The following is a 27961-nucleotide window of genomic DNA, read 5'->3' as shown; positions in this document are numbered from 1 at the left end:
CGATTCGCTTGGTCATAAGCCAGTTGTTTTATTAATGGCATTGCTTGTTCTGTATTCCCAAAAACTCTGGTAGCTGTTTGAATAAGCCTATCTACAAATTCAGCGTAAGATTCATTAGCTCCTTGTATTATCTTAGATAATTGACCTTGTAAACCTCCATGTCCTTGTAAAGTCTTCCATGCCCTGACCGCCTCTACAGCAATTTGTGCGTATACGCCAGGATCATATGCAATTTGTTGCTGCTGATCCTCATAAGGTCCCTTTCCTAACAACATATCTAGATTTCTCTGAGGATAACCAGCTGCTGCATTTCACCTAGCCATCTCCTTGCAAAATTCCTCATTGGCAACCTTCCATAACAGGTATTGACCTCCATTTAGCACAGCTTTACACATATTAGCCCAATCTGCTGGCATCATGTTCAAGTTGTTAATGGATTCGACCATGCTTACAGTGAAGGGTGCTTGAGGACCATAGATTGTTACAGCCTCTTTTAGCTGCTTCACTGTTTTGAAATTTAAAGCATGGTGAACTCGCTGCCCTCCTGCCTCAAATACAGGGCATGTTAATATTTGAGATCCTGTCTCAGGATCCCAACTATCAACTGCGGGGGTTGGGAGCCTCCCAGCATATGGAGGTGGCATTGTTGGCTGGACACTTACATCCTCTGGCGATAGAAAGGTGTTAGTAGCAGTCTCCTGTTGTAACTTTCCCCCTGATGGCTTTGGACTAAGAAAACAAGATACCAACGTCCACAATAGCAATGTGCCAACTGGCAGAGTTCCTGGGCTTTTCTTTTCTATTCTTTTTAAATCTTCACCATGATGGTTCCATTGTGATATATTTAACAACTCCTCCTTAAAAAGCCATGGGCTAGGGGCTGGGGATGTGGCTCAAGCGGTAGCGCGCTCGCCTGGCATGCGTGTGGCCCGGGTTCGATCCTCAGCACCAATACAAACAAAGATGCTGTGTCCGCCGAGAACTAAAAAATAAATATTAAAAAAAAAAGTTCTCTCACTCTCTCTCCTCTCTCACTCTCTCTTAAAAAAAAAAGCCATGGGCTACATTTTTGTATTGTATCAACATATGCCCTGACTGTTATGTTTTTTTTATTCACATGATTTAAATGGTTTAATTTAAATTGGGTAAACAGCTGTTGAGGATTGTTTTAATATGTGAACAAAAAAGGAGGTTAACAGATCTGTTTGTTTACTTTCACCTTTCCTTTTCATTATATTTAATAATTCTCTTCAAGATAATGTAAATTGTTAAGAAAATTGTTTTCTTTTAGTGCCTTCTGGAATGTTACGTAATTTTTTCTTTAGCCATTATTGCCAGAATTCCTATCTTCATCCCAGTGCCGGTGAAGACAAAGATAAAACCAATCTACAGCTTCTGCAATAGCCATCACTGAACTGCTTGCAGAACTTGCCTGGACTATGTATCACTTATATGCATTGTGAACTATCTGTTGGTGCAGCGACTTGTGGTAGTGTTGGGGTATTTTTGCTGATGATGTCATCGGTGGTGCAATTTTTCCAAAAGGAGCCATCAATTGGCTTGGTATATCTTCCTCCCTTCTGCTTGTCATGATCGTTCAGCTAAAATTTGGGGGCCAACAGAGGTGAGGCAAAGAACCTCACCCCCCCACCCCCGCTGGTACAAAGACCTATCCACAGGTGTGGCTGTATACTGGACCAGTAGTCAGTGACAGGTAAGATCCAATTGCAATGATACCAACCTAAGACAGGAGGCTGACGCCTTGAGGTCAGCTCATCCAATAACGGGTAAGGACCATATGTACTATTGGACAACCTAAGGCAGGCACGGTCCCTAAGCCACATGCTTGTTGTTTAAACAGAGAGGGGGAGATGTTGAGAGCCACAGCTGAAGGGGCCCCAGCAAACTTTCAGACTGCCAGCTGATGATTGGCTCACAGCGGCCCCAGCAACTTCTAGCTGATTGGCTCCTCTGCGGTGATGCTCATTGAGCTGTTTCCCCGCCCTTTCAGACCATGGAGCTGCCCATTGGGGGACTTTTTTTGGCTCTGCCCACGCAACCCAGCTAATTGGCCTCAAGAGCAGGAGGATTGTGGGAGGTGGAGAAGCTTGTGGGAAGCCGGTGGTGGCAGTTGGGCTCTGAAGGTTTTCCTGAGGAGCTGTTTTGTTTGGTGTGTGTGATTAAAAAAAAAAGTTCGTTTCTTTTGACAAGTGACTCCTGAATTGTGCCCAGCCAGACTGCGGCACCCCAGCAAACTTTCAGACTGCCAGCTGATGGTGATCCTCCTGCCTCAGCCTCCGGAGCCACTGGGATTACAGGCGTGCGCCACCGAACTCCCCCCTCATTTTTCACAAAGCAGTGAATGAGCCCTCATTTTGAGATTTGACGCCGTACCTCCCACCACCCCGACCACCTTTACTGGGACCTAGTTGATGGTCTGTTCCGGCCACACTGTGGTTGTCCTTGGCCCCAGCCAGCTCCTACCCAGCACCGCAGAAGCAACTCCTGGCCTGGCCCAAGGCTGGGGACAGGCAGGTGCTCCTGCACCCACCCACCTCAGGGAGCACTGCACCCTCCAGGGGCCCTGGCCCACCTTGCCCGTCGACTCGGTGCCGCGCAGGATGCACAGATACACCATCAGCCAGGCCAGGATGAGGCACAGCGCCGGCTCCCACTGCACACCCCCGGTCTCCTGGATGGACGGGGAGATGTTGAGGGTCTTCCTGTACCAGAAGTACTGCGTTGAGGAAGCCTTCTCACACTCCTCCTCGTAGCCCGTGTGGTTCCCATTCAGCGGGCAGACAGACCACGGCAGCGGGTCCTTTAGGATGGAAAAGCATCGGACAGAGAGGCTATAAAGGTCAGGTAGAGTGATGGCCGAGAAGGATGCTGGTCCCCCCCAGGGCAAGAGGTGGAGCTGCTGAGGCAGATGGGAAAGCAGGGTTTGTCAGGGCCACCAGAGGGACCTCAAGTGGCTCAGTATGGTTTGGATGTTGAGTTCCTCCAAAGATCCATAGATAAAGACTTGGGCTCTAGAGCAGCAGTATTGGGAGGTGCTGTGGGCCTTTAAGAGGTGGGGCCTAATGAGAGCTCATTAGGTCATGGAGACTGTGTCCTTGATGGGGAAATGGGACCACATTTTTCTCTCTCTACTCTTGTTCAAGATATGACCATTTTCTCCCATGTGTGGTCCTGCCGTGATGTACTGCCATCTGCCACTCTTACTAGGATCCAAACCAATGGAACCCGTCTGATCTTGGTCTCTGAACCTTCCAAACTATAAACTAAATCCTTTCTCTTTATAACTTAGCTGCCTCAGGTATTTTGTTGTAATAATGCAAAACTGACTAATGCAAAGACTACTTGACTTGCAATTCTGCAGGCGTTTGTTAAGGACTACTGAACTCCATGGTGCATCTAAAAGGTTGAGGGAAAAGTGGACAAAGGATAGGCCAGCTATGACAATAACACTGTGACCCACCGCCTCTGTAGTAGCCAGAACTCAAACCCCAAACTACAGCACTGATCATAATGATCAGAACTTAGGCAATAACTCATGTATTCCCTGTTGTTTGCCAACCCAGGATTAAGCAGAGAAAGTCAAATATGTTCCCTAACCAATCACATAGAATGTCTCACTTCTCCTTAGCCCACCTCTAGCTGCTCCAAGCTAACACCCCTAATGGGGCACATCTGCTGGGGGAGACTGGCATTTCCTTCCATGGACATTGGATCTGGAAGCCAGAGGGGGATGAGGTTCACCACCCTGAGGCCATCATACCCCTAGGACCAGAGAACCCCTTAGAGTGACTTCCTTTGAGCTCCAGTCAGCTACACCTGAAGCACTTAAGACTCCTGGACTTTGTAGGGAGGAGTCAGTAAGATCTCTCCTGCTTAAGCTGGTTTGCACTGGATTCTGCAGCATTTATGAGCAAAGGAGGCTAAATGGTGCCTGTACAATGAGCAAGATCCAAGGCCAAATGCAAAACAGAGATACCGAATGTCAGTGTAAAGGTCAACTTGAATTGTCGGCTTGATTGAATTAAGAGATACCAAGGATTAAGAGGCTTCTGGGTGTGTCAGTGAGGGTGTGTCTAGGAGTGATTGGCATGTGGGATAGCCAGCTGAAGTGGAGACCCTCCCCAAGCACGGGCAGCACCATCCAATAAGATGAGGGCTTTGGGGTTGGGGCTGTGGCTCAGCGGTGGAGCGCTCACCTGGCAAGATCAAGGCCCTGGGTTGGATCCTCAGCACCACATAAAAAATAAATAAAATCAAGATATTGTGCCCAGATACAACTAAAAATTAATTAATTAATTAAAAGGAAATTATAAAAATAACAGATGAGGATGTTTTGGATGGAATAAAAGAATTGGGAAGAACAGGGAGCAGCAGCGGAGGCAGGCTGGGTTCTTCTTGAGCAGGTTCTTGTTGGCGGCTGCACTCTCCTGAGGACATCAGACTCTAGCTCCTTCACTGGTCCAAGGTGGACTCTGCCAGTGATTCTCCAGGGGGTTTCCAGAAGCTGTTGGTCCCAAACTAGGGTAGCATTGCTGATCCCTCTTGTTCTGAGGCTTCAGCTCTTGGACTGCCCAGAGACTGGCCCTCCAGCTCTCCAGCCTGCAGTCGGCCATTGTGGACGGTCCAGCTCTGGTTGTGTGAGCCAGTCTAATAATCAGACCCCTTTATGTAACCATCCCTCCTGTTGGTTCTGTTCTTCTGGAGAACCCTGACTAATAGGCAGGGAAGGAGGAAAAAAATTAACTCTGAGCACCCTTGGTGGGCAGTCCAGACAGCAGCCCTGCTCTGCCAAGACCCGTCCCGTGTTGATCAGTTTGGGGTGACTCTGGGGTTCCATAGGCTCACATTCCTCAGTTCAGACAGAAACGTTCCTCTAACAACAGCGAGTCTGACCTTCGCGTTAGGCTTACTCCCTTGATAGTTCACAGTCCCCACCACCAAGGCCCAGTGGTGTCGCCTGACGGGTCATGGCTACTCTGCAGCGAGGGCTGGAGCCCAGGTTTACACCCTCATTAGTGCTCAGGCCCTGTGCGGGGGACACCCTGGCCACAGAGCCACCCTCCCTCTCTGCACTAGGAGCAGCTTCCCCCGAGGACAGCTGGCATCTCCTGCCCCACCCTGGGAGTCTAGGTAGGCCTGGGGCTTTCTGTGACCAACAGAGTTCGGGGCAGAGAATGAGGGTGACTTCCGGTGGAGGCCTTCAGGGCCTTTAGCTGCCTGTCCATCATCTTGGAAGCCAGCTGTCTCGTGAAGATGGTCAGTAAGACTCTGGAAGGATGAGGCCACATGGACAGAGAGGCCACCGAGAGGGACCTGACAGCACTGGGTCCTTCCCAGGTGAGAGAGGCCCTTTAGACAGGAATCCCAGTTGGCCCACCCCAGCCAGCGTCTCCAGGGCCATTTACTGGGTCATGCGGGACTGACTGGGTCTATCCACTGACCCCTCTGCTGAGATCACTCCGGCCTCCAGGTTTCCAACTCTTCCTGGAGGACTAGATCACCCGGGGGAAGATGCCCAGGTGCACCACCGAGGCTCTGGTGGCATCTGTGTGGGGTGGGGTCCGGGCATCAGGTGTTTGAAAGCTCCGGCCAGTGTCCATGTGCAACCTGGGCGAAGAAGCTTCAGAGCCAGTGGAGCAAGGGCGGCCCTGCTGCCCTGTCCCCAGCAGGATTCTGATCCCATTGGTAACAGCCTGAGGCTGAGGGCCCCTGAGCAGCAAGTAACCTGTAACCATGGGACTGGAAGCCACTCCTGCTACGGTGACCACAGGAGTGAGGAGGGAGAACGTCTCCATGGAGGACCAGCCTGGCGCGGAGCTGGCGCCAGTGAGCGCCTCCCGCACCCTTGCTGCCGCTATCATGTGACCGTGGGGGAGGGCTCCAGGGGAGAGGGACTGGGGGAGGCCCAATGACCTGTGAAGGATGGGGTGCATGAACATTCAGGTGACCATCTGGAATCACTGCCCGCCCCCAGTTCTGAGGACTAGAAATACGGACCCCTTTTGGGTATACTTTATTTTCCCCTTTGGAGGATGAGTGAGTCGTTTCTGACCTTATTAGACAAGACACATTGCTTCCACCTTGGAGACTTGTCTTCACGGGCAGAGACATCAAAGCCAGACAAGTTGGTGCATACCTGTAGTCCCAGCTACTCAGGAGTCTGAGGTGGGAGATCACTGGGCCACGTGTTTGAGACCAGCCCGCACAACACAGCTAGACCCCATCGCAACGACAGCGAAAGGATACAAATCTAGAATGCCTGCGATAATGCCGACACCTCTTTCAGAGCGCCACTGTGCAGTGTACAACCTGCCCAACCATATGCGGCAGCTCTGCACAGAGGAGGGCATGTAGGCCCCAGCATTTAGAGTAAAAAGAGCTGCCCTATGTCTGGGGAGAGGCAGGGTTGTAGTCAGTCTTCAAGGAACTCTAGCCGAAGCCAGGGAAAGAATGTGGTGCTTTGGCTAAACTCAGGGCAGGGTCCTTCCCATCTGGGAGTGTGTGATGGGGCAGCCTTGGGGGAGGGGGCTCCTTGGGAGGCCACAGTAAGGTGGAGATGCCACCTTCCCAGTGGAGATGTCAAGTCAGGACTTTTAGAATAACTCACCCAGGTATTCCTGGGGGCCCCAAAGACTCAAGGATAAGGATTCTCAAGGACCCAGGAAGCCTCACAGACTGGGGACAGTTGACAGCCAATGGCCAGACCTGCCTGGCTTTGGGGCCATGGGAGAACATCTGAAGCGTGAAGGTCAGGCTCAGAGGCCAACGGGGAGGTCAGGCTGGTCCTGCCTCTTCCTCTTTCCCATCTGAGGAGAGGCTGCTGGAAGGAGGATGGGGCAGCAGGCAGAGGGGTCCCTGAGAGTGACCAGGCTGGAGCCGAGGACGAGAGCTGGTGAGCAGTGGTCAGGGGTGCTCTGGGCTGGGCTGGGGTTCTCTCTTTTGCCCCACAACTTCTAGCCCTCTCTGCATCTTCTGCAATGAGCGTGCGCTCCGTGGATGGTCAGGACACTGTTTAGAATGCTCGTCTTTGAGAAGAGCCTCTTTTGTGTTAAAGGGTGACCTTGGCCTTTCTGGGAGGAATTTGGGGTCTTCCGGAAAAAGGAGAGGCTCAGCCCCGAGCTCCAAATCTGAAAGGCTAAGTGGCCATGGTAGAAAGGCAAAGGAGGGGCCAGAAGCAGAGGAGGGACAGTCCCTACAGACTCGCTGGGATGCTGAAAACAGTCCCCATTTGCCACAGGCTTTTTCCTGGACATTTCCTGGTGCATTCCTGTCATCCCAGCAGCTCAGGAGGCCGAGGCAGGAGGATCGCGAGTTCAAAGCCAGCCTCAGCAATGGCAAGGCCCTAAGCAACTCAGTGAGACCCTGTCTCTAAATAAAATACAAAATAGGACTGGGGATGGGGCTCAGTGGTCCAGTGCCCCTGAGTTCAATCCCAGATCCCTCCCCCACACCCCAAGAAAAAAAAAAGATCCTTAATATATTTGGGGTCACATCCTTCAGAGAGAATCAAAGGAAAACTGTGGACCTCAGTCCCAGAAACAGTCAAGAGCTCATCCATCTGCACAGGCGGCTCACGGTGCCAGTCCGGGGCCAAGATCCTGGGGCAGAAGCCCTCCCTGCCTCTGGATGGGGAGGCTCGGCTTCCCTCCCGCCCTTCTGTCACCCTCTGGCTCCCCAGAGACTGGCATCCTCCACCCACCACCCGAGGTGGGCAGCTTACATCCACCCTCTTTCTTGGCCTGCTCACCTGGAAGGAGTGGAAGAGGTACCAGAAGCTCCAGGCGTTGATGACGTTGTAGTAGATGGTCCCGAAGAAGGAGACCACCACGCTGGCGATGCCTGCCAAGAAGCAGAGGGTGGCACTGAGGACTAGACACCCGTGGCCCTGTCCAGAGCCTGCTCCCAGGACACACCCACAGTGACTCCCTGCAACAGGCAAACCTCCCTCCGTGGAGTCTGTGTGACCACTGTGACCTTCGGGAGAGTTCTTTCTTTCTTTTCCCCCCACCCGCCCCACCATCTTCTGGAACATGAGGCCAAGCACAGGTCTTGGTTTTTGTTGTTGGGAAGGCAGTGCCAGGTACCAGGCTACAGTCCTCAGATGGGTTTGGTCCTCGCCACGGCATTGCCCCCATTTCACAGAGAAGGAAACTGAGGCACATGGTGTGCCCAAGACTACCCAGCTGGCAAGTGGCAGAGGTCAGATTTCAGCCTCATGTGAGAAGCTCTTTGTCACTGCCAAGCACCAGCCCCAGGCCCAGTGTGACCACAGCTGCCTCTTTGGCTCACTGAAGGTTGAGCCTTGGGGGGTCAGACCCTGCCCTCTGGCATTAGGGAGCAGTGCCCTGGTAGGGAGTGGTGGGAATGGGCTGCCTGGGTCTGGTCAGGACTGCAGAGCTCAGGGTGGGGTTGTGAGCCAGGGAAGGTGGGCCACCAGGGGTGCCCTGAGCTCTGTCCCCCACTCTTTCCATCCCACACCTGGGAGGGCTCTCAGGGAGACTGGCGTGGGCCGTGGTGGGGACATTCAAGCTGCCAGTATCAGCAAGCTGCAGGGCAGCGATCCCCACCTCCGGCTACCCTTGGGATGCTGGGCGCTCAACGGGTTCCAGCACCCCAGAGTGACATGCACAGTGACCGTCTTTCCTGTGACAGAGCTCACGCTGCCTCTGTGACTGCTGACCCAGGCAGACGGTAAAACCACACGCTGTGTTAAAAATGAACAGCCTTTCAAGGTGAGGAGGCGTTTAGGGTCTGGAGATGACTTAAGAGGCCACTGGACACGTGGCTCTTCTGGGTCTGAGATCAGGTCCTGTCAAGCTGACTCCCTCCTCACTTCTGCCAGGAGTCACCCTGCTTTCCTGGGTTGTGCAGAGCAGGTGCTGGGGATACCAGCTCAGGCAACCGGGGAAAGACGTGGTTTGAAGCAGCAGCCTTGCTCTCCATGTGTGTCTCAGTTGCAAACGTTAATAGCACCTCCTCCAGCAACCTCTCAGGGGTGCAATGAAGGTTAAATAAGCTCATGAGCTTGTATCTTGTAGGCAGCACCCAGCACAAAGTAGGTGCTCAGTAAGAGAGAGCTGTGAATTAGCAGGGAACAGCTATGTGCATTTTCTGAATGGTTGCTGGCTGGGCTGGAGTTAGAGCCCCTGTGCTGGGCAGCTGCTTCCCTGGTACATATTTCCGAGCAGAGGCCCAGAAAGGAGAAGCCACGTGCTATCAGTTTCCCAGGGTGCTGCCCTGTGGGTCAGAATCCCAGCCCCTCTCAGCCCCTCCTGGCTGTCAGTCCCTCCTGTCAAGGGCTTTCTCTGGGGCCCCATGCTTGCTGATGGATTCCCACCCCACCCCTGTGTTCCCAGGGGACTGAAAGGTGGAAGGGGGCTGGAGAGGGCCTCACATACCGACACCGCTGAGGTAGGGGCTGATGGTCCTCCAGGCACCGATGCTGCCCTGCCGCATGCGCTGCCCCACGGCCAGCTCCATGTACAAGAGTGGCATTCCCTCCACGAAGAGCATGATGAGGTAGGGGACCAGGAAGCTACCTGCAGGCACCCAGAGCTGAGGGCCAGGCCAGCACTGCAGATGGCCTTTCTCCACCACCTGTGCAAATGCCATTCCCTCATCCTCCCACTTGCCCTTGCATCCTTCTGCCTTGTATCTTTCCTCTCCGTCTGCCATCTTCTGCCTGCCTGGCTCCCACCACTCCACATGTCCACCCCTCACCTGTCCCTCTCACTCATCCATCATCATCCATCCATTTTCCTTCCTCTCTCCCATCACCCATCCATCTGTCCATTTGTCTAACCACCCAGCCACATATCTATCCACCCACCCACCCACCCAGCCACACATTCATCCATCTAGCCCACCAGCCACACATCCATCCATCCATCCATCCACCCACCCACCCACCCATCCACACATGCATCCTTCCATCCACCCACACATACACCCATCCATCCACTCATTCATCCATCCATCCATTCACACATCCACCCATCAGTACACCCATCCATCCACCCATCACTCCACCCATCCATCCACCCATCCACACATCCATCCATCCATCCACCCACTCACCCATCCATCTATCCATCCATCCTCTTTTTCTTTCTACTCATCCATGGAAGACATGCAGACATATCAGTTGTCAAAATCTCTAAGTGTCCCCACCCAGGGAAGAAAGCTGCCTCCATCCCATGCTCCTTGAGTGTCCCCTTCAACTCCTCTTCCAGAACCCCCTTCCATCTTCTATTTCAGCAACTAAGGGTTGATCAGAGCCAGGACACTGAGTCGCTGCACTTTTTGAACACTCCCCCCTGAGCCCGTCCACCTAGCTGTCTCCCTCTTCTCACTTCCTTGGGGCCTGCGCATAGCCCTGGTGGTGCCCGGGTGAGGTGGGGCACGCACTCTGCCTGGGCATGGATGGGATGGGAGATTAGCAGCCCCGTTTCCCACCCTGGAGGGCTCACCTGGGCAGAGGGGTTTCAGTTGCCCTCTCATTGCCCAGGGGCACAGAATATTTCTCCAGGCCTGATATGTCAGAGATGGCTGCCCAGTGGACAAAGCTCTAGGCCACCTCTCCTTTTACGGAGCATTTCTGGGTGTATTGGTTTGAACAGTGCCTTCCGCCCCAAATTTCATTTTAGTAGAGGGAACTGTGACTCATAAGAACCTCACACCCACGGGTTCCTTTGGAGTCATTGCAGATAAGTGCCCTTGGTGATGGGAGGAGCTGGGGAGTGGGAGGGGGCTGTGGTACCCCACCCCACCAGACCAGGCACAGAGGCAGGCCACCTGTAGAAGGGCCCCCACCTGCCCTGGAGAGGAGTGGTCCCCCAACCTACCCCAGGAGCCCTCAACCATCCCTCTCCAGTTCCTGGCTCCTTGACTGGGGACCCAAGAAAAGTCCAAAGAGAGGAAAGCGGGGTTTTTGGTTAAAATAAAACCCTGACACTAGAGCTGTGGGGATTATGAGCTGGTTACAGAAGGAACTGATGACCCAGGTGTTAAGATAAACAAGAAGATAGATATATATCCTTTTTATTTTTTTGTAGTACTGGGGATTTAACCCAGGGGACTTAACCATCGAGCCACATCCTGAGCGCCACCACCCCCTCCCCACCCCCTGCCACTTGTTTTGAGACAGGGTCTCACTGAGATGCTTAGGGCCTCCCTAAGTTGCTGAGGCTGGCTTCGAACTTTCCATCCTCCGGCCTCAGCCTCCCATGCTGCTGGGGCTACAGGCATGTGTCACTGCGCCCTGCGGAAGTATGTATTCTTACATAAAAATCCAGTAGTTAAAAAATGCTTCCATGGTTCATGAGCACTGGCTGTACCCTGGCTTCTCACCAGCAGGTGTTCACAAGCCCTCTCCAGACCCCAGGGGATCTCTGCATCACCCTTACCCAGCTACGGACGCATTCGGCCCAGGACGCATTCACTCAATCGTGGGCCCTCAGGCTGTGTCCAGTTTTCTGCCATCCCCAACAGAGCTGAGGATTGCAGCCCGGACCACTTGCTTGGTCTTATGCCTGGGGCTACAGATCCCAGAAGTACAATGCTAGGACCAGAAGCCATGTGGTCATTGGTCCACCCCAGAGGGATCGCGGGTGTAGTGCAGGGGAGAGCTAGAGCCTGCAAGGAGGCTTGAAGAGTGTCCGGCTCTTCCTCTGTGTGCAGGGGCCTCGGCAACTACAGCTCATTTCAGGACACCCCTAGGAGAATCCTCCAGGCCTGTCCCTTCCTGTCCTCAGAGACATGCTTTGACATTCCACCAGGTTTCTCTGGGTGTCTGAGGTTATCAGTGGCTTCTACCCATGAGCCAGGATGGGCTGTGTCCATCCCTCGGAGTTTATAAAATAAGCTTAGACTGGGGGTGTGGCTCAGGGACAGAGCACTTGCCTGGCAGGTGTGAGGCCCCGGGTTCCATCCCCAGCACACACACACAAAAATCGTATTCTCTCCCAAAGTGTCAAACAGTAACCACATCTGGCAAGGTTCACGGGACAGCTTGCCTCTGGAACACAGCCCGACTGTCCACGGCCCTGGGTCAGGTGGAATTCCAAGGCTCCGTGCCCAGGTGGAAACGTGAGGGCATGTCGCCCTACCTGTCAATCATTTCTCTCTTTCCCCCTAACTTTCCACAAACAACCAATTCAGGGAAATGTGTCCTGAAGTCCTTTTGTCAACAAATGATCCTAGGACAATCGAACATCTGTGTGGAACGTACACCTCAACCCACATTTCACAGTTTATATGAAAAAATCTGACAAAGGATCATAGACTTGTATGCACAACTAAAAGCTATAAAACTCCAAGGAGAAAAGGAGAAAATCTTTATGCAAAGATGTCTTAGATACCACCGCAAAAGCCCCTTCTCGGGAAAACAATATGCTGATAAATTGGTCTTCACTGCTCCTGCTCCATGAAAGATACTTAAGAGAACAAATGGACAAGCTACCGATGAGGGAAAAAAATATTTGCAAAATATACAGCTGAGAAAGCTTGGTGTCAAGTGTATAGGAAGGATTTTCAAAACTCAACAACAAAAAAAAAAAAACAAAGCACCCACTTGAAAAAGTAAAAAAAATGTTCAACAGAAATTTCACTGAAGAATATGTCTCTCAGTCCTCTGAAGCTGGATCCCAGGACAGCTGAGACTGAGTCAACTGTAAGGAACGTAAATTCTTTGGCTCATGGTTCTGGAGGATGTGAAGTCAGTGTCATATCTGTGACGGGTTCTTACCAGCCCTGGTGGCATATGTGAGAGGGCAAGAGCCATCAAGAGGGTGTGGAGCTCACGTTGATAACAAACCCATTCCAGGCTGGGGAGGCTGAGGCAGGAGGATCATAAATTCAAAGCCAGCCTCAGCAACATAGAGAGACCCTAAGCAACTTAGTGAGACCCTGTCTCAAAGAACAAAAAATGGTTGGAATAGGGCTCAGTGGTTAAGTGCCCCTGGGTTCAATCCCCAGAACCAAACCACACAAATAAACAAATAAACCCACTTCAGTGATAATAACATTCATTCATTTGTGAGGTCTCTGCCCCTTGGGATCTAACAGCTGTTGAAGGTCCTGCCTTTCAATACTATTGTACTGGGGATTAAGTTTCCAATCTGTGGACTTTGGGGCCTGGGGCACGTTCAAAACACAGTAAAATCTATAAATGGCAAATTAGCATATCAAATGATGCTCATCCCTGGAGTTCATTAGGAAAATGCAAATTCAAACCTTGACAAAGAGACACCCCACACTTATTAAAATGGCTACAATTTAAAAATACTGTCAAAACTAAGTGCTGGAGAGGTTTTGGAGAAAGTCCCACACGTTGCTGGTGGGAATGTCAAATGGTGCAGTCACTCTGGACAGCAGTTTGGTGAGGTGAAGCATACGCTTATCATGTGACAGCATAGAACTGACACCCCAAGAAGGCGGATCTGCTGCACATAAACATATCTCAATAAAAGAAAATTTTGTTTCATAATCACTTTGAAAATAAGTCTACTAACCAACCCTCTTCCAACTGAACTGCTCTCATGCTCCTTTGATGTAGAAATTCTGATGCTGGATCTGCTCAAGGAGTCTATGGTGTTAGAAAGCCGCAGACGGGGCCTGCAGGGGTGCGTTTGTTCCTGTGTATCCTGATGGGGCGCGCTTGGTAGATTAAATATGGCCACCCATTCTTAGAGCTCCTGAAAGTGGGGTCTAATTCCCACCCCATAAATCTGGGCTGAACTTGGGACTTTGTGCAGTAGAATGTAGTGGGGAAAGGATGTCATTGGCTCTAGAGTCCAAGCCTTGGGACTTGGAGCATGGTCCTGCGTCTATCATATTAAGAGGCCCTTCCAGGTTTCTAAGGTCAACAGGAACGTGCAGGAGAACCTCAGGCCCCCACCTACTGTGCCAACTGCCAGGTGTGTGTAGTTGCATGAGAAGGCCCCAGGCAGGCAGTGGAGGAGCTGCTCAGGAGACCCATGAGGAGTGATTCATTATACTCATGCTTGGTTCTTTTGTTGTTGTTTGTTTTAGTACCAGGGATTGAACTCAGAGTGCTCAACCACTGAGCCACACCCTGAGCCCTTTTAAGTTTTTATTTAGAGATAGGGTCTTGCTAAGTTGTTTGGGGCCTCACTAAGTTGCTGAGGCTGGCCTTGAACTTGTGATCCTCCTGCCTCAGCCTCCTGAGCTGCTGTGATTACAGGTATGCTCCACTGCACTGAGTAACTGTAGTTGTTTTAAATCACTACTCTCCCCCCTTTTTACTTTTTAATATCTCAGCATGTATTTTTTAAATGCTATGGTAAAATATTTTTGAATTTTTTAATAGTTTGAACTTTTATTAGAAGGATCCTCTCTAAATTGACACTCTCATCCTGGGTGAATGAGATAATATAAAGTGGGGATTTGAAAAGATCCATATTGGGGCTGGGGTGGTGGCCCAGGGGAAGATGCCTAGCATGTGTGAGGCACTGGGTTTGATTTTCAGCATGGCATATGAATAAATAACTTAAAGGTCCATGGACAACTAAAAAATGTTAAAAAAAAAAAAAGATCCATATTGTAGCAAAGTGAAAGAAATGGAATTCTACAGGATTTTAAGAGAATTTGCAGTGACATCTTAGATGATCTAAGAAAACTATCATATTTTCATGGTTCTCCTTTTGGTTTAATATTAGAAGAGTTCAGTTGCTACCATCTGTTTTAAGAGGTAAAATATATGTTTTTTTCCTGGTTAGCTGGCCTCAGTAGATACTTATATCTCAGCCCATCTGTCTTTAGTGATGGCCAGAAGACTTCAAAGCCCCAGAAAGCAAGACTTCTTCCTGATTTCTACTTGAGATCTCTGGACCGGATATCCACAGTGAGAAGAAAGTCCTTAGGCATGGGCCAGGGACCCGAGACAGGACAGTAAACACCTCTGCTCCACCATGAAGCCAGCCACACGTGTCCCAGAAGGTTCTCCTCTGTACCCTCAGCTGGGCTGACGGTCAGCAGGTGGTGCACCACGTCTCGGCCAGGGGTGACAGGTCCTATCTTGAGCTGACGTCTTCCTGAGACAAGCCCAAAGGAGTCTGGGATGAGGGGTTAGGGTTGGGGTTAGGGTTAGGGTTAGGGTTAGGTTTAGTCAGCTTTTTCGCTGCTGTGAAGGATCTGACCAGAACAATTTTCGGAGGAAAAGTTTATTTGGGGAGCTCATGGTGTCAGAGGTCTCAGACAGCAGGCTCCATTCCTCGGGGCTCAAGTGAGGCTGAACATCATGGCAGAAGAGTGTGGCAGAGGGAAGCAGCTCCCGTGATGATCAGAAAGCAGAGTGAGAGAGAAGGAGAAGAGAGACTCCACTTGCCAAATAATATGTACCCTATAGCATGCCCCCAGTGAACTGCTTCCTCCAGCCAACCCTGGCCTTCAGTTACAACTCAGTTTATCCCATCAGAAATTAATGCACGGACTAGGTTAAGGCTATCACCCAATCATTTCTCCTCCAAACCTTGCATTGTCTCACATGCGAGCTTTTGGGGGACACCAAATCTAAACCATAATAGATTTTCACATCTGAAAAATCTGACATTGAAGCCATACAGATAGAATAGCATCAGAATCCATAGAAATAGTCATGGATACAATTATCCCTGCATTCCCACCTGAAGTCCTTAGCATGCTTTACCACACCCCCACCCAGCCCTAGGGAGCAGCACAGAGCATACACAATGTGGTGGGTCCCATGTCAGCTCATTGTACAGTGTGCCTTGAGATCCAGAACCTCAACTATATCCTTCTCAAAAGCTAAACCTGCATGCACCCTGCCTGGTGGCCAGAGCCCTTGATCCAGTCACAGGTGTTAATGACACAGCCACTTGTAGGTGCCCATCGAGTGACCTCACATCTTTGGTGAACACATCTGCTAAGTGAGATGTCATTCTATTCAAAAGCTGGATGTCAGTACCAGGAGTGGTGGAGTGGAAATGATACACCAGGGGTTCTGGATAGAGAACCCCTCCTCATCACCTGCTGGCTGCTCAGTGACCAGGGCACCCCCTTGGTACCAGGGGTGGACACAGATCTCTGCTGTGCATCCAAGCTCCAGGTTAGTAGGGAGCACACTGCATGGTCGAGCATCGGGGACAGCACACTGTGGACCCGCCCACACCAGGGGCCCCAGTACCATCCCTTGATGGCCTCACTCTTCTTCCTTTTCCACCTGTATCTGCATCTGCTCCAAGGTTGAGTGTTGAAAGGCAACATAAGGGTGTCCTTGGAAACACAAGTCAGCTTGGTGCGGCCGCTTGGTGGCATGCCAGTGGAGACAGCCCCCTGGGCACCAGCCTCAAATGTGAATCTCTTATTTCAGGTCAGTTCTGTGCCAAAGATCTCTGCCATGCAGGCCAGCAACTCTGACTGAATCCACCGAGAACCCTCTACCTCAAAGCAAAGCTCTGCTCAAATTCAGCCATTGGCTAATTCTAGTTTGAATTTAGTCATTAAATGTCATGTCCTATCTTGTCCATCTTTTCTGTGTAGTCGTTGTGCTGCACTTGGCCAGACGCATAGTGAAACAAACCAGGTTCTGTGTTAATGTGGGGGGAGGACGGGCCACCAGTGCCCCTGGGGTCATGTTATCACTTATTTCTTAAAAACAAGATTCTCTTACATGAACTTAGTGCAATGAGCCAAATCAGGAAATTAACGCTGACAAGTCATCTTATTTAATCTACAAACTTTGTTGAGATTTTACCAACTACCCACTGATGTCTTTCATTCTGGTGTAGAACGCCACTCTCAATCACATGTGGCCTCTGGTTGCAAGGTCTCCCTAGACTGTCCAGTGTGACCTTAGCGTTTTGGAAGCTGACCAACCAGTTCTTTATGGAATATGTTGCACTTTGGATTTTGGAAGAAACACTGAGGTGATCTTGTGTGCATGTCCAGAGCCACAAGATGAATTTGCTCTCTTCTTGGTGCTATTGAGTTGACTCATTTGGGTAGGGTGCTGTCCGTGAGGTTTCTCTGGCTTGAAACAAGAAAGTCCCTTGTAGGAGACATTTTGAGACTAACAACTGTCTTATGCTCACATTTTTGTCCAGTTACTCTGCTGACTGTCAAAGGGTGATTTGGCCCCCATGCCCTCTGATCCCTAGCCCTGCTTGACTGTCCTGCTGAGCAGTTACCTGGGTTGAAACTCAATAATCACATCGTTTGCCTGGTGTCTGCCTCCAGACTAGTGTGGAAGCTCACGCTCCCTGCCTGGCCCTGAGCAGCACAGGGCAGGGAACTGGAGCCCAGGGAATATTTGAGGACTGCCGGAAGGTCTCCTTCAGGTCTCACCGGGTCTTTCACACCCGTCACTTCCTGTAGGAACCTTTCCCAACTGCCTAAAACTAAAGACTCCCCTCTCTGGGATCACAGCCCCTGCCGTTGAGGTCCTTGCCCACACACTGAGTGTCTCCTGGTCTGCTCACCCTTCCCAAACCCCGAAACAGCTCACTGAGGTTAGGCATGGGGTCTACCTGACTTACTGCAGAGTTCTATCCTAATGAATGACCAGCACACAGTAAGTGCTCAATAAACATTTGTTGACAGTGGTGGTTCTACTGGGGCGGACAGATCATGAGGCTGTTACCAGGGAATAACACTAGAAAGATCTGGTGAGGTACATTATGGTGCTAAAAACTGTGTGTGTGTGTTTTTTTTTTTTTAATTCACAGTATCACTATTTTAACCACTAACATGACTTTGTGTCTATAGTAGATAAGAGGAATACTGGCAAGGCCGTCATGGCTAACACCTCCCTCTGAAAGTATGAACTCTCATGAAAGCAACCTTTGGACCTATGATAAGACACTGTATGTCGAAATAGAAGCACCCCTGGAGTGTGACAGAGCTCGTCTTCCTCTGAAATAGATTTGCTCTGAGAAGTAGAAGAAAGGAAAGAAAGACATGTTTCCGGGACAACACCAGGCAGCAGTGAAACAGACCAGGTTAAGAAGACAAAGGGTTTTCAGAGGATGGAAAAAAAAAGAAAAAGAAAGCAAGAAAACAAACCTTGATGGCTGGATGTCAAGCCCCACGTGGCAATAAGTGGAGGAAATCTACAATGTTAAGAAATCGTCCAGTGAAATACTAAGAACAGAGAAGAGACATAGCCAACAGCACCTGCTCTAGCTCAGGACCTGAGGAGGCAAGAACACTGCAGACTCTGCCCTGGAACAGGCACAGTCACCAACTCCACCAGGGTTTACCTGGGTGAGTGCAAGGCCAGGGCTCACCGTCCTAGAAAGGGCTGGTGAGAACATGTCTAATACATGCACATTGCCTGGAACTTGGGGGGAGATTATGAGATCATATAAACTTCTATAATATTTTAGGTATCCAGAATACCTAAGAATGAATAAATTTAAACCTGGCTGCAGAGTTTCCTTCCTCCTCGGAACCAAAAAGCTGAAGACAATAAAGAAGCTTCTCTACATTTTTTTGAGTAATAAAGATTATAGGCAGGGCTGGGGCTGTAGCTCAGCGGTAGAACACTTGCCTCGTGTCTGTGAGACACGGGGTTCAATCCTTAGCACCTCATAAAAATGAATAAAGATATTGTGTCCATCTTAAAAAAAAAAGATTGTAGGCCAGTCATGGGGTGACAAAGGAAAGATATTCTCGGACACACTCAGAAAGTGATCCACCTATTTATTATTCCTGAAATATTTACTTGCTGGTAAACCAGAGAGTTGGATAAAAGGGAAAAACCGAGTTAAGGAGTTGTGCCGTGAAAGAACCAAGTGGCAGTTGATAGACGGAACAGAGTGAAGTCTGAAATAATAGTTAATTTCATTGTAAATGCAAAAGGAAAACGGAATTCCTAAGTAAGAAGCAGCAACCTATTAATAGTAAAATAATCATCTTCACGTGTCTGAAATCTCAGATTTAAGTCAATAAAATTTAATAAGTGGGTGTGGGTAAGGAAAGAAAGAAGAAGTGAAAGTGTGTGCTATGGGGTGAACGTGCTCCCCAAATTTCATGTGTTGGAAACTGAATTCCAAAGTTTTTAATGGTATTCGGAGGTGGGATCCTTGGAGGTGACTGGGTTGTGAGGGCTCTGGATTAATGAACTAAGGAATTCTTGGGTTGAGGTAGTGGCTTTGTTATGATTTCATGCTTCCTCTGGTACTTACTCTCTAGCACCAAGGCCCCGTGTTTTGTTGTGACATAGCACAAGATGACACAGCACAAATGCCAAGCAGATGCAGGTGCCATGTTCCTGAAATTCCCAGCCTCCAGAACCATGAGCCAAACTGACCTCTTGTCTCTCTAAGTTGGTCTGTGGTGTTCCATTATAGCAACAGAAAACAGACTAAGCAGGTTACAATTTTTCAACTTTCTCAGATAACATTTTATTCTTAATACGGATAGAGAAAATAAATGCTCCTCTTTTTTAAAAATGTAACTACTAGTAGAATAAAAATAGGACTTAAGAAGCAAAATATACTTTATATTGTAAAAGATAAAAAAAAAAAAAGAAAAAACACAACGCCCGCAAAAAGCAAACTGCAGGCAGAACAAAACATGATGAGAAATGGCAGTGAACATAACCTGATAATAAATATAAATGGATCAAACTCTTCCACTAGAAAGACAATGACCATTAGGTTATAACAGAGCTAACTTTACACCACCTAAAGTTCTACAACTGGGGGATAGTTAAATACATCATGAAGCCTCTGTGAATGGGATGTTATGAAGCTATTTAAATTAATATTTTCAACATATATGACAAGACTTTAAAGTAATTGCAATAGGTTAATTTCATTTTATTTATTTATTTTTTAAAAATTTGGTACTAGGGATTGAACCGGGGGCGGGGGGGGGGGGTTAATAACTGAGCCACATCCCAAGCCCTTTTTATTTTGAGACAGAGCCTCACTAAGTTGCTTAGGGCCTTGCTAAGTTGCTAAGACTGGCTTTGAACTTGTGATCCCTCTGCCTCACCTTACAGGTATGTGCCACTGCACTGGCCAATTGGTTTATTTTGAATACAAACATCAAATGATAGTAAAAAAATGTGGTTCTAATATTTTAAAGGAAAATATGTTAACTGCTGTTACCTCTGGATGGTGGAATTTCAGGTGATTTTGTATTTTAGTCTTTGCACATATCTGCATTTCCCAGAATCTCGACCATGAACTTATCTATCACATTTATAACCCCCAGACAAGTACAATCAGTTATTCTAGAGCATGTTATTATTATTTTTCTAATTATCATAGCATTACCTCATCTATTAGCTAAACCTAAGAATCTCACTGGAAGAGAGACCCCTCTCTGTGACAGCTGTCCCCTCAATGTGTGACATTTGTCTCTGTGAGCCCTCCCATTGTGCTGTCTCCTTTGAGGCCCACAAAGACATAGAAAAACCACTTTTTGGGGGAAGTTAACTGAGGCTTCCAAAATCTTTGTAAATCTTCTCCACTTACATAACTTTGTGCTCAATAAAAAACCACCACTTGGATTCTTTAACCTGAGTTTTTCTCTGTGGGGGTGAGCGGCTGTATATGGACATGGGTCTACTTGACAAAGCGCGTCCCGAGTGACACTGAAGCTGCTGGGCCAGGCCCCCCTTGGAGACATACTGCTCTACCCAGTGTGACAGTCCTTCCCAGTGCCTCCTTCTCCTCATTCACCTCCTTCCACTCCCAAAAGTTTCCCATTGAGACTCAAACCCACTCAATGTTTTGTGAATAACAAAAGATCAGGTAAAAAAAAAATTAAAAGTCATCCTTATGGATCTGCCCTGGTTGGAAACCTCTAGATTTCCTGTCCAGCCTCTTCCCCCTCTCCATGCCCATCGGCTCTAGCAGCATCCTCACTCTGCTTGCTACCCAGCTCCAGCCTGGCCTGCATCCTGGCATCTGTAAACCACAGCTCTATCAGTGGCTGCCCCAAACCCTGGCTTTACCTTCAGAGTCAAGTTCTCCAGCTCAGCTCCTTAATCAAGGCCCTTGGGGGACATGCTGACCCCCTCCTCGCCTCCAGCACCTCTCTGGCCATTGTCCAGCCCTGCCCCAGCCCCCAGCCCTCGCTGCATCTATCATGGCCTCCCAGGGTCTCTGGCCGTTCCCCTCAAATGCACGCACTTCTGTGCTTTTGCATGCGTGGTTTCTGCTGCCTGCGGTGTTTTCACATCTAGTTGTTGAGCTGAGCCTCAGACTCCATTGCCCCATGGCTTTCTGAATTCCCTGGGGGCAGTTGGTCCTTCTCCAGTTGTTTCAACAGAGCCTCTGAATTGCCCTTCCTAGCTCGGCCTGCTCTGGGGTGAAGGAATGGTTCTAATACTTGCCCTTTCCTGCCCCCAGGGTAATAAAACCATCTTCAAGAAGTCCCCCACTGCCTGCTGTCCCTGTTTGTATTTACTGAATGACTTCAATTCAGTGCCTAGAATGCCAATATTGTTTAGTTTTAATTATTGTCTGCCTCTTCCTGTTCATAAAAGGGCATAAGATAGTGGTGTTTGTTTGTTTGTTGTTGTTGCTTTTGTTTTTTCATCTTTAGGTACTGGGGATTGCACTCAGGGGTGCTTAACCACTGAGCCACATCCTGAGCCCTTTTTATATTTTATTTTTGAGATGGGATGAGGTGCGCCAAGTTGCCAGGACCTTGCTAAGTTGCTGAGGCTAGCTTTGAACTCGAGATCCTCCTGTCTCAGCCTCCTGAGGTGCTGGGATTACAGGCCTGCACCACCTCGCCCAGCAGAGGGTGGCTCTTAATTTGGGCTGCACAGCCAAATACCCTGGGGAATTTTAAAAACTCCTAAAGTTCAGGCCCTGCCTGAGAGCCACCCAATCAGGTTTCTGGAGGTGGGACACAGGCACCCCTAGGTTTTCCAGGTCCTAATGATGCAAACATGCAGATGAATGGAGGCTTCTCCATTCATCAGAACAGGCAGATGCTATGTTCTGCTGGTTGCTCCTCCTCCCCACTGTGGGGGCTACACTTCAGACCCACAGTCACGGCTCAGGACTGAGGCTTAGCCTGGGGGCTGCACAGAAGAGGTTGCTTTTTCTTTGGGGAGGAGATTTCCTGGAGAGGGCAAGGTGTGTGGGGTGCACTGGTCCAAAGGAGGACATCACACGTTTTGGAGCATATTGAGCAGAAGTAGAGAGGACACTGGTCCAGAAGGACAAGGGATCACAGGAGGACACTGTGGACTTGCAGGCTCTTGGCCATGCCCCCTCCAGTGTCCAGGTGCCTTCATGGTCAAAGGTCATGTCAAAACCATGGGAGGAAGCCCCCTGTCTCGAGGGTCCTAGAAGAAGGCGGTGACATCTGACACAGTGCTCTTGTCCTGTATCAGAGAAGCTGCAGGGTGCTGGGGAGATGGCCCCAGCTTGGGCACAAAGGTGGCTCGAGCCCCAGCTACTTCCCACCAAGCAAACTTTTCTTCTCTGAACTTGTTTCCCGTCTGTAACTAGAGGGACGGGACCGACCGTGGCAGCGCTCTGCCGACTACACAGCTGCAGGGAATGCGCCACACTACACTTGGCGTGAGGCAGGAGCCCACTGGAGGGGTTCTGGAAACCAACCAATCAGGACTGGTTCTGGAAACACTGGGGTGCGCAGGAGATAGCCACACTGCGGTGCCTGGCATGTCAAAACTTGCTTTGCAAATCGTAGGTGTTGACAACTTATGACCTCTGACACCCAGCTTCTGTCCCTCCCAGAGAACTGTAGACACAGCGAGTCTCATCCTGAATGCACCTGGATACACCAACATATACACAGGTCATAGGTGAGCACTCGAGTGGTTGCCTGGCCCATTCCTGGAACTGATGTGCTGTGGATCAGCCCCAGGGTGTGAGCAGTGGTCTCCATGGCACCTGGCTCAAGTGGTAAAGGGGATGGCCCAGACCAGCTCACAAGAGCCAACTGTCCCCACCTCTTCCCAGCCCTGCACAGTGGGACAATATGGTGGTAGTTTGGAACCAGCTGTGGTGGAAATATTTATACCATGATCATCAGCAAATGCTATGAATTAGATCACCAGGCCCCCAGCGGCTGGTGATCTGGGGACACATGAGCTACCCTGACCCTTTCTGCAAAGAGTGGTCCATGGACCAAGTGGCAGCCTCACAAGGAGCTTGTTAGAAGTACTGAATCCTGCTCTCCCTGCAGGTCTCTGGGCATGAAGCTCTGGGAGGAGGAAGGGATCTGTTGGAGATGTGATGCTTTAAGCAGTTTGGGGTTAGCAGAGATAAAGGGGGGGCCTGGAAGAGCTCACTTCCTGCCCAGAGAGGAGTAGAGGCTTTGAGGGGAGGGAAGTGGAACATCAAATCTGAGAGTGTACTTTCCCAGGGTGTGGTCAGGTGCCATCCGATGCCCACCTCTGTGATGTTCAAAAAGCATATAAAGAAAGTTTAAGAGGGAATAAAAATCTATATTTCCTGCTCTTGTTTCTCTGCATTTCTTCCATGCACACGTTTACATAAAGTGACTCGTGGGTTTGTTTGTCCCCATAGGTTAGTACTTGGCACACTGCCTCCCTGGTTTCTTCCAGCATAATCACTGCCTTAGACTTTGACATGGTGGCCCCAGACCTGCTGATCTTCTCAAAAAGGGATTTGGTGACGTTCCTTCGACTGCTTATTTTTATTTCTGGCACCAGCGGCCAGAGCTGTACAGAGAAGACCAGTACCTGGAATGTAATGTTCAGAATTAACATTCCTCGTGCCAGGCCTGGCCTGGAGAGCAGAAAGGGATCACCTCCTTGGCCCATGGAAAGGAGTGCAGACCCTAATCTGCTTGCTTCTGGGAGGCATTTTGGCACAGCTGGGGGGATTGGGGCTTATAAACAAAGCCCTTCATTTGTTGGGGGTGTTTGCAGCTCCGGGGGGAAGGAGGAGTATTTTTGTGATGTGGCTTGTTCACCCTTCACATCCAGGTCAAGAATGGGTTTGTAAACTGCCTGGGTTTGGGGCAACGTAAATCACGTATTCATAGGTGACTATTGTGCAGCAGAAACCACCAGTATTCCGCCTCACAGCTTTTCTTCACAGACCTCATTCATTCATTCAGCAAGTATTTATTGGGTGCCTCCTCCAGCCCCATCCACCATGAGGCTGGGTGAATGGGGAGACAGAGAAACCTAGGATGTCTCTGCTTCTGACCAACTGCTACCTTGGCCAGACAAGTAGTGGGGAGGGTCACAAAGAGCAGCCAGGCTGACAAGAGCACCCCAGGGGAAGAATCTATCTTGTGCAAAGAGTGGAGGCAGAGAAGTTGGCCCTTGTTGACAAAGAGCTGTTCAGAAGAACTGGGGGTGAAGTTTTGCAGAAGATGAGTGGCAAGAAATGAGGTGGAAATACAGGGGAGTTGTTAGGTGGTCAAGTGACTATTGTGCCAAGATGAGTTTGAATTTGCTCTTTATTCTGTAGACACTCGTCATCCACCTGACCTATGGCCCATCCATTCACCTGCCCACCCACCAATCTATCTGCCACCCAGCCCCCAGCCATCTGGAACCACCCATCCAGCCTAAGTGTCCTCTGCACCAGGCCCAAGATTTCCTCTTATTGTTCTTTCTGGGCTCCAAGGTCTTGAGGTTTCCCTAGCAACTCCTGGATACATAGTTGACTTCAGAACCACCCAGCCCACCTATGCCTGTTATGGACCAGGCTATATGGGCAATGACTGAACAGACTCCATGTTACCCTGAGACTCGATGGCACATTAAAAAATGCTTCTCCCATGGGATCACTCCGCCTCTGAACCCATATCATGTTTGGCAACACAAAATGACAATTCTTGTAATTCAATGTAAAAATGTTCTGTCTTTGATTCCCATTTTTCTTGGACAATGTACCCTGGCAGAGAATGATTGTCTAGATGTTAGCCACCATTCTTTAACTTGTACTCAACTAGGGTCGTTTTGACCCACTTCCCCGTCTGCTTATGATTTTAGATCTCATGACCTTTGTTTATGGTTTGGAATCATAGCAACAGCCACTTACAATTAATATGGTTTTGGACTATAAAAGGTAGACTCAAACCCCGCGAGGAGGTCAAAGGGTGTAGACTTGCAGCCTACCCCTTGGCCTGCCAGCTCGTGAATAAAGGTTCTGTCTCCTGCTTTAAGATCTAGTCGGTGATTTATTGCAATCTTGCCATAACATGCCTACCTGCAGACTATTTAGGTGATGGAATTAAGCAGTCATGTGACATTGAGACTCGATTAGCCTGAAAATTAGGTGTTGGTACCCAGGATAAAGGCTGGTATGCTGAGCCCAGAACTGTATGAAAGTCTCCCTTCCAAAGTCAGTGAGGAAGATGAGGGGGCATATGGCAGCAACTGCCCTTCACATAATTATGGGGTGTTCATGCATTTCAAATTTTGAAAAGGATCCAGAATTGAGAATATGAAAAAAAAAATCTCTATGGATTAACTTTTGCTGAGCTATTTTTGAGCTGGGGGGGAGAGGTGATGGGAGGAGGGAGCAGTATTTAGGACTTGGTCTTAAATGGGTCAAATTTTGTGTAAATACTTGGATCTAACATCTTTCATTGTCTTTTATGCTGATTATAGAAGACACAGAGAGGGGGGTGGGGGAAAGAGAAACAAAAAGATAAACTCCTGATAATACATTGGCACATTTTCCCCATTCCCTTTTCTCTGCCTATTTTAAACATAATTGTTTAAAAATTTATATCCGTTTTATAAAGTTTTGACTCTGACTTCCACTCCCTCCACTTTAATACACGATGAAAACATAGATAAAAGTTTATAAACAGGCCACTTTAAGGCTGCCAAGAACACCACTGGTGAATGCTCCATAGTCGTGGGCTTAGGAAGTTTCTAAAGTTTAATCTTATCCAAAGGTGGTGGCCATCCTGTTTTCTACCTTCTGTGAGAACTGTGAGTATTTCCTTTAGGTAGAATGTTAGAAAAAGAACCACTGAGGAAAGAAGTCTTTAAATGGTGCCACTTGAATCCCTCTTGCCAAACCTCCCAGGTGGCATGAGGTGATGCTGGCTGTCCCCTGAGCTGCGGCAACGGTTCATAGGAAATATTTGTCAAAAACAATCCACAAAATCCAGATAGGGAATGATCTGCCTTTCCTGCCTCATGGTTCCAAACCAAACCATTCTCCCCTCCCCAAACTAATCTTTTCATGAAAGATGTGAAAGAAGCCGGTTGAGAGGGCTGCACACCTGTAATCCCAGCAACTCAGAAGGCGAGGCAGGAGGATCACAAGTTCAAGATCAGCCTCAGCAACTTCTTGAAAATAAAAAGGGCAAGGAATGTGGCTCGGTGGTAAAGCGCCCTTGGGTTCAATCCCCGTGCCAAAAAAATAAAATTTAAAGAAATAAAGAAGAAGTTAAAGAAATAGCTGGAAATTAACCTGAGTCCTGGGTATCAATCCTGCTGTGCAAGGGACTTCAGTTTCAGATGTGAAACTTGTAATTTTGTCCTTAGTTTCACTCGTACACTTCAGGTTTCTAAGAAGCCACGTCGGGAGGCCGCCTCTCCTTCTCCCAGGGGAGAGAGCAGCTTCCCGCGCCTTGGCTCTTCCCCTGCTGCAGATGCAGCGGACCGATTGGGAGCTCTGCTCTGGGTGGACTCGGGGTGGGGTCGGGGGTTCCGGGACCACCTGGCTCTGTGGCTGCGGGCTGAGCGATCGGTCGCGCTCCGAGCCTAGGCGCGCTGGCTCCTAGCCGGGTGCAGCCCCGCGCCTCCCGCGCCTCCCGCGCGCAGCCCAGCGCCCCGCGCACCGGCTGGGCGCACTCACCTCCGCCGTACAGCTGGCACAGGTAGGGGAAGCGCCACACATTGCCCAGGCCCACGGCATAGGAGATGCAAGCCAACACGAACTGCCGCTGGTGGCCCCATTGCGGCCGCACCTTCTCCATGGCGCGACTCCACTGGCCCCGCTGCCCCAGCCGCGGCGCTCTCGGCTCTTGGCTTTTAATTGCTAATCTTATTAACGGTGCCCGCGGAGGGCGAGGCTGGTAGTGGCTGACGGCGAGCCCCACCCGCCGGGCCGCCGCGCTGGGGAAGCTCCCGGGGTGGTGGGCGCGGGGCGGTAAAAAGAGCTCCCGATGGGGTCCCTCGGCCCCTTGCCCCTTTTTGATCGAGTGCCCCCTGGGTGTCAGGCCTGGTCGCGGACAAGCCTGTGACCCACACACATCCCAGCCCTCCTGGAGCTGGCTTTCTGGGGAAGGGAGACGCTTACGTTGGACTGGATGGAACATTTTCAAGGGTCCTTGACCCACAGCGGGGGCAGTTTCATAGGTTGGACCGAGTGCATGTGCGAGACCAAGAGAGAGACCCAGGGAAGACCACTAAGGCAAAGCAAACGGGTAGTGGTTCCGCGGAGGAGGAGCCGTGACCTTCCCGCAGGGACCATCCCCTCTCCAGCGCCCAGGGTAGCTCTATCCACTGTACAGCTGGGCTCTGCACCTATGGGTGGGCGGGGATGGAATCAGGCTTTGAAGTATTGCTGTGGGAAACTCCACTGTCCAGGCCAGAACAGGGACCTGGAATTCTGATTTCTTAGGCCAAGTCGGGACCAGACCCACAAGGTGGCTTAGGTGCAGTGGGTCACCCGACATGACATGGACTACGCCTGCACTTTGTGTTAAAATAGGATCTTGATTAGTATCGAAGTTCCACCACGGACTTGCTGTGAAATCTTGGCAAGTCATTTGACTCCTCTGAACTTCTGTTTCCTCCCCAATAGTGGGAACAAACATACCCCACCAAGGGAGGGCTCACGTGAGAATTAATTGAGGGCTTATTGCTGGCATATAGTAAGAGCTCAATAAAAAAAAAAAAGCCATTATTATTGTAAGTGCCCAGGAGGCTAGATAACCAAAGACTAGCTAACCCAGCAAATGAGATGACAGCACACTTTGAACTATGCCTGTTACACAGTAAGAGATAAGAAAATGCTAAATA

The 27961-nt window shown here is 49.7% G+C and overlaps 1 protein-coding gene across 4 annotated transcripts in view; it reads right to left on the bottom strand.

Moving 5' to 3' along the window:
• The window catches only part of SLC6A20 (solute carrier family 6 member 20), a gene marked incomplete at both ends in the record, with an annotated part of 45516 nt that extends 18603 nt beyond the window's left edge, over positions 1-26913 (bottom strand). For 3 of the 4 annotated variants that reach the window (XM_081287636.1, XM_081287637.1, XM_081287638.1), the window contains 4 exons: positions 2594-2821; positions 7769-7860; positions 9420-9556; positions 26789-26913. In XM_081287636.1, the coding sequence (XP_081143762.1) occupies positions 2594-2821; positions 7769-7860; positions 9420-9556; positions 26789-26913 (582 nt within the window). The remainder of the gene's footprint in view (positions 1-2593; positions 2822-7768; positions 7861-9419; positions 9557-26788) is intronic. The other variant, XM_081287639.1, reaches the window with a different exon arrangement.
• Positions 26914-27961: the final 1048 nt, after the last annotated feature.

The sequence above is a fragment of the Spermophilus citellus genome (genome assembly GCF_964194105.1).
Source record: "Spermophilus citellus genome assembly, chromosome: 3".
NCBI classification, from domain to species: Eukaryota; Metazoa; Chordata; class Mammalia; order Rodentia; family Sciuridae; genus Spermophilus; species Spermophilus citellus.
This window is presented reverse-complemented; position numbering and strand designations above follow the sequence as displayed.